At 52.6% G+C, this 7384-nt stretch overlaps 1 protein-coding gene across 1 annotated transcript; it reads right to left on the bottom strand.

Annotated features, from left to right (window-relative positions):
• Nucleotides 1-486: 486 nt before the first annotated feature.
• PC9H_005703 (uncharacterized protein) lies at nt 487-1036 on the bottom strand (the record flags this gene model as incomplete). The annotated part of the gene is made up of 4 exons (XM_036775263.1): nt 487-533; nt 591-634; nt 693-755; nt 807-1036. The coding sequence occupies 4 exons, from the start codon at nt 1034-1036 to the stop codon at nt 487-489; spliced, it is 384 nt and encodes a 127-aa protein (XP_036633765.1).
• Between the last annotated feature and the right edge of the window lie 6348 nt (nt 1037-7384).

Genomic DNA, 7384 nt, shown 5'->3' with positions numbered 1-7384 from the left:
TGCACTATTGTGTCACGGTGCTCCCTGGCACCAGCCAGCCACCGGCCGAACTTGATATATCGGATACGGACATGTCGATACCTCCTGCTTGGTTTATGATAGGCCAGATAGGATTTCTGCGAGTTACGGCCATGATACGCTGATCAGAGTCGAGACACACGCGGCGCAATCTCACGAGGCGCTCTAAATTTCAAGGTTTGTATTTCCGAATACTTGAAGCATCCGTCAGAGTCAAGAGTCAAACCACATTCTACTAGCTCAGTTGTGGTTCGTCGGGTAACGGCTGGGTAAGCTGATGAATGCATCAAGACTTGGAATCCGTTCAGTAAATTGGGGTGTGCTCTGAGACATCGAGGAACAGAGGAGGAGTCTGGCGTTATGATTCAACGGTCCAGTAGGGGTGTACAACTTCTCGCGAAGAGTGTGCGCAGGATGTCGGGAAAAGTGAGTGTGTTCCTATTGCATGTATGAATAGTCGTTATTTATCTACACAGCACAGGCCAAGTTTCCGCCAAGGTTTGCAACACACTCGTCTGACAATCATGATTAGTGCATGCCAAGCAGCAGGCAGAAGAGAAGGAAGCACTGACTGAGGTCTGCGACGATGGCGCTTCCCTGTGGTGTACCACCACATCTACAAGCGTGTCAGAAGGTCTGAGTCTTCCGGCCCCAATTTCGCTGGTGATACTCACCTGCATGTCATAAACGCTCCAGTGCGGATACCACAGCCCGAGCATGAGCCTGCATAGCCGCCGCTACGCCAAAAATCAGCGAAAGAAAAGGGGATGCCGACGTATTTGACCCACTTGCGCGCACAAACGAGGTTGCCGCCGAAATTTCCGATGCAGAGGTTGAGATCGAGAGTCGAGTCTTTGAACCCCCCGACCCCGTCGCCGCAGTTGGCCTGCAGGAAGTGGTTGTCGCGGACGAAGTAGCCGGAGCAGGTCGCGGCGAATCCGCCTGCAGCATGAACTCCCGGGACGATGAGCAGAGAAGTGATGATGAAGAAGGCGGACAGGAGTTGAGTGGTGTACATCTCTGATCTGACTGGTGTTGACTCGGAGGGGCGAGGTGTCTTGAGCAACGGATGCTGGGCTGGTATTTAAGCATTCTGAGGTCGCCGTCGACTGTGGTTCTGCCGGCGACCAAGGTCGTGCTGGGTCAGCGGTCCGAGCTGGGAGTTAATGGCCGTCATGATCACCGGGGAGGGCGGAACGACTGACAGCGATCACAGAATATCCGGCGAACGTTCAACGACTATGATTCTCGCAATTGAGCCAGCAGTGTTCAGACGAAAGGTCTTCGTGGATGGTCTCGATGAATATGAGAACATGTCGCGTAGACAAAACTTGGAAGGATTCAGCACGTCGCGGGGCATGCATTCCTTCGAGGAGAGCAAGGCGTTGGACGTGGTACTATATGGTTCTGAAGAAGGTCATGGACGGTGATGAGTCCCCGCAATTGCTTCTGCCGATTCCGAACGTATCGGTTGGACTTCTGCAAGCCGACCGGTAAGCTTGCTAGCAGGTCACTATCATAATACGGGATGCAACCTAGACCCGATTCTCGATATTCAATGGTAGGTAGACACTTGTTTCTCCACCCACAACACGGATTAAGTACTATCTAAATCCAAGTCCCAAGCGTCTATTCAAGTTCTCTACACAAGTTCTCCGGTCAAGTACTCTCCATAACTGGCCGCCTTCTCCTCGTCCCGTGCCCCGCAATTCCACGATGCAGGCGATCTATCAGCTCTCATTCGCCTTATCTGTCTTATCCCGACTTCGTGATGTGAGCAGCTTAAGGAGCAATATCATGATGGCAGCTCGTGCTATCAGTATGGACTACTAAACCGCCAAACCGCCAAACCGTCAAATGCTTTAACTGTCGTAGTCCAACGTTCAACCGTCACTCCCATTCCTTCTGCGCTCCACTTAGTTTATACACCGAAATTAGAATAGAATGGCGGCGAAGGGAAGGTGAAGACGAAGATGGAGATAACAGATGCATCATATATACAGCATACGTCGTGTATACAGCATAGTATGCATTTCTCTTAGTCGCCGAACAACCTATGCAGGCTGGTTGACATCGGCATCGGCATACCTGTCTTCCGTCGTTCTGCTCTCTTCCTCCTTTTCTCCCCCTCCACCTTCTCTCCGCGTCCGGGCCCGATCTCACTTTCATAACCGTATCCTTGTTATCACAATCACAACACGAACGTGTTCTGCATACGTACATAAGTATCTCATTTCCGATCGACGACATCCCGATTCCCCGCACTGCCTGATCTGACTGTCGTGCCCCCCGCATAAACATTCCGCCTACATATGCATGGCTGAGCGTGCCGGCTCTAAGCATACGTGAGTACGTGAGTACCGCGCACTGATCGATGATCGATGATCCGTGGATCGCGGTCTTCCTCCGGCGTGCTCCTCCACCGCTCTGTTTCTGTTATACGCCTCCGCGTCGCAACTCACTCCCAGCACAAATCCACCATAGCTTCTTTGCCGACTTCATTTGTTTTGTTCCGTGTATGTGTATGTAGGCATACCACTATATGTATCACGCACTCCGAAGCCTCCCTCTCGAACTATCGAACTATCGAACCCAGGACCCCTCCCAGGACCCAGGCTGACATTCCTTCCGAGTCAATTTATCAATACACCTTTCTCCCCCGATCCCGAGCCCGATTCCCTCATCCTTCCTGGAGTCCAGAGTCCAGAATATAACAGACGTATCGATCATCGATCAGGCCCCGGGCTCCCAGCCACAGGCATTCGCCGAGGGTCTGCTTCTGCTTCTGCTTCTGCTTCTGCTTCTGCTTCTGCTTCTATGAGACGTGAGATCTTGAGACTGCACCCCCACCCTCGTACTGGCACATGCCGTCCCCAGCTCCTTCCCAGCCGCTGGCCTGCACCGAATGCCCTCCTCCCACGCCCACACGAACCCCTTCCCGAAGAGCAGACTATTGCCATTGCCATTGCCATTGCCGAAGCTCGGGGCACCTGACGCGGACGCCAATCCGAGCCATCGTGCCGTGCTACATAGTAGCACCCGCACACCGCCGCTGAACTTTGAAGTCGAAGTCTCGAACTTGCGATTTTCCGATTTTCCGATTTCTGAATCCCGGGGGGTGCAGTTTTCCAGCTTCGAGTTCGAGTTCGAGTTCGTTGACTGCAGACTGCACCGTGACGCACTGGCACCCGCTTGCGCCCGTGCTATACGTGCTCGCTCGTAACTCAGATATCAATATCAATATCAATATAAAGCACCCCCTAGACTCGGACCGCGACGTACCAAGACAGCAGGACGCCAGCTAGTAGCCAGGCCCCTGAATCTCGAACATTCACTCTCGAACTCTCGAACGTTCACGCTCACGCTTCGTCTCCCACCCCAAGCCTTCTAGCATTCGAACGTTCATATCAGCGGCGAGGCCCGAACCCAATACAAACTCAATACATACAACCTCAAGCTCAAGCTCAAGCTCAGGCCTCGAGGCACCTGGCGCGTGACGAGCTACCAACCACGAGTCCCGGGTGCGGCATGTTGATGTTGATGATTCTGCTTCGTCATACATGTAGCACCTATCATGGACGCGCAAACCTTCGAAGGCCCCAGAACTTGGGCTCTCATGAGTCATGAGTCATTATTGTGGTCAGCAAGCGACTCCATGCGCATCGGGCCTACGAAGGCGTCGCTTTCTTTTCTCAAGCTGGCCACCTGACGTTCCAACTTCGTACGCACTGCCTATAAGATGATAACATGATAGCGCTGCGTTATATTATCGTATGCTTATCGTATGCTTATGCTTATGTTGATGGTAATGGTATTCATAGATTCGGACATTATGCATGAGGCCTCGAGTCCAGCGTGGCGCGCTGTATGTATGTATGTATGCGCAAGTCGCAAGCCATCGGTTCATCTCAGGCCACGCCCATCGGGCACACGGCATCCCGATTCTCAGGCCCTCCTTCCTCCCAGGCTGCAAGGACTCAGTACTCAGTACTCAGGAGGCCACCTGCTGCCCCAGTACCAGTACCAGTATGTAGCCCCTCGGGTTTCATCCCGACTTCACTTCTCTTTCACTTTACCTAGATCTGCGCTCGACCGGACTCTTCGCTTGCTCCCTTGTTTGTACGTATCGTCATCTATCCTATTCCGATACCTACCTACTCCAACCGTATATAAGACCCCTCGCCCTGTACTGTTTGAGTAGCGTACTCGAATATACCGTTATCCCTATCAACCTCGTTCGACTGCCTCTCACTCCCTCCCCTCTCGTGTGCCGTGACCATTCCGCTCACGTCACATATTTTTGATAGTACAACGCTTCTCTAAAAACACTCTACGATAAAACCCCGCCGGACGACGCCAGTCTGATCAACTCACACCGCACCGCACCACTTCCCATTTCCTTCCATTATGACCAGAACCTATGCCACTCGCAGTCGTGCCACCCAGCGCGCTGATACTCCCGAAAACCCTGAACTCACTGGTGAGCCTCAGGGACTCTTCCTTCCAACTAACCCCGAGCGTTCGGTTGTCTCTGACACCGAACGGGACGAAAGTCCTCCCGCTAAGCCCAAACGTCGCTCCTATAGCGATGTGGTGGCGAAGCGCGTAGAACCTTCTGCGGAAGAGAATCATAATAATGAAACCCCGTTAGCTCTTGACGAAGAGTCTGACGAATTTGTAACCACTCAGCGTGAACTGAATCCTGAGCAGGCGGAAGCCGTAAGATCCGCCGTTGATGGCATGGATGAATCAGAAAGAGACTTGATTTCGAGGAGAAATCGAGCCATACGAGACGAGGCTCGGGCCCATGAGCCACTCGTAAACCTTGGGGAAGGCCCCTCCAAGGATAAAGGCAAGGGAATAGACCCGCGTAACTGGGGGGACCTTGACCTGTCAGATAATGAAGATCTGAACCCAACGGCGCAAGCGAAAGCTTACGAAGCCCTACAAAAATACCAACATGAGATTCGTGCTATCGAACAACACGGCGGAGGAACGTTCCTCCCATCCGCGGCACGTAAACCAACCGATAATGCCAATGACGTACTGTTGCGCGAACTCCAGGTTTTGAAGGCCGAAAATGCCAAACTGAAGGAAAAGAAACTCAGTAAAAAGCATAAAAAGAAAGCACGAGTCCAATTACCTTTGGTGGATCCTGTGTCGGTCTCCCGCGGTGTAGCCTTCCAGACGGCTACCGGTAATAGTCAGGATGCTCCCCGAGCACCGATCCTGCCTAGTAATCAACTCCCAGCGGAAAGCTACCTAGGACGCGCCTTCGCGGCAGCTAGACCAACTAATCCTAGTGGGAGCGACGATCCTAGCTCGTCCGAAAACTCGTATTCCCCCGATGAATCGAGTTCGTCCTCGTCTTCTAGCGAATCAGACAACAGCTCGAGCTCTGAGTCTTCGAACGATCCCAGATCGCAAAAGCGATCCCACCGAAGGAAGAAAAACCATCGGGGAAAGAAGTGACGATCCTGTTTGATCAAGCCGACCCCCCCTGAACCCTACGATGGCCGGCCCGACAGCCAGGCCTTCTTCCGTTTCATGCAGGAGGCCAAGAGCTTCGTGGAAGAAGGACAAGTCCGCCGGAGGCATCGTGTTGAAAAGCTTGCCCGCTACTTGCAAGGGCAAGCCTATACGTTCTTCATACGTCAGGTCTCGTTTCGAGCATCAGAATGGACCATGGATGCATTCTTTACGGCCCTGTTTGACTTCTGCTTCCCCACGAACTACGTGTCTAAGCAACGCAAACACCTACGAAATCTCTATCAGAATGACAAAACGGTGAAAGAATATGTATCTGAACTTATCGAGCTCTTTTCGATCATTGGACAAACCCTGGAACGAGACAGAGTAAACAAACTCTGGTTTGGTCTGCGAGCGTCCATCCAGCAGGATCTGTGGCGAGATCGCCGGAACCCGGAGACGTCCTCCTGGGATGAGGTGGTGTCAGCGGCCGAAGTGATTGAGATCGCCCAATCCGTGGTGGTACACCGCAACGGCAACAGTCGTGAGCCCAGGGACAACCGCCCAAGGCGAAATGAGGGACCATCCACCTCGAAACCTAATGGGAATAAGCCCAAGTTCAATAAAGGAGATCAGCACTCTGGTAACAACCAATCAAACCACGGTCAACCCTCGAAACCCAAATTGAATGGTCGGTTTGGGAATAAGAGGCCAACTTTTGAGAAACCCGCTTTCGAAAAACCCAAACTCTCCGAGGAAGAGGTTAAGAAGCTCCGGTCAGAGGGACGCTGCTTCCGATGTCAAGAGACGGGACATGTGTCGCGGCAATGCCCTCAGGCACATCAGGTTCGCGGAAACGCCTCCTCGCGCGGACCTCCCGGGATTCCCATCCATGGCGTAGGCTTCATTGAGGAAACGGAGGAGCTTCACGAGGCGGTAGATGTTGACGAGGACCTTGATGTCCTCCATCTTGGAAGTATGGGCCTCGCAGAGGATCCCGACAGTCCAAGGACACCTACAAGCCCTGCTGAAGCTGGACTAATCAGTTTCTACACCACCGCGTGTGAGAACACCCTCAATCTGAATGATACTCTATGCTTACCTGGAGACGAGCTGTTCCCACCACTGGGCCAATTCTGGGACGAGAATCGTTTCTCAATCACACAGATCTCCAACGAGGAAGTCGTCATTGAGGATCGTCTTCAGACTGAGCATTACGAGTATCTGCCCATACGGCAGCTAATGAACCCTCGTTTCCGCGTAATCCATTGGCTGGCTGTCCGTATGGCTCAGCGCATCCACCGGCCTCGCCGAAGCGTTGGGCAGTTCCTTGTGTCCGCCTGTATAGGTGACGTGTTGGCCGATATGATTGGCACGGCTCTCACAACTGAAGCACCGTATCCCGAGAACCTTCGAACGAGCAATGATGACTTCTCACTCGATCTTGATCGCTTCAATGCCAAATGGGACGGTGATAACGATGTCGTCTTCGTTACGGATAAGCTAACCAGCCTAATCCATGCGTTAGATTGGGTGAACCTACAAAATCCCCATTTCAATATCATTGGTTGGTTTCAAAAACAAACGGAAACGGCGTGGTTGATGTGTGACGAGAGCCGTGAGGACGCCGACCTAGGACAGTTCTTCACCATGGCTGAGAACGGTGATGACCCAGAACTTGTCGAGTTCATCCTAAAACTCATCGACGGCTTTGCGGAGATCGATGCCCCAAATACAACCATTGTGGAACCCTGCCTAGAGCACCTAGAGTTGTTTGGACAACAAGTGCAGGCCGGAACATATGCCGCACTGCAGCGCAACGCTGCGGTCACCAAGGACTATAGCCGTATGGTACCGAAACCTGTCACAATTACTGTTAACGTCAATGGACAACCTG

Source organism: Pleurotus ostreatus (genome assembly GCF_014466165.1).
Source record: "Pleurotus ostreatus strain PC9 chromosome Unknown scaffold_3, whole genome shotgun sequence".
Classification (NCBI taxonomy): Eukaryota; Fungi; Basidiomycota; class Agaricomycetes; order Agaricales; family Pleurotaceae; genus Pleurotus; species Pleurotus ostreatus.
Note: the sequence above shows the minus strand (reverse complement) of the source record. Positions and strands in the feature narration are given on the sequence as shown.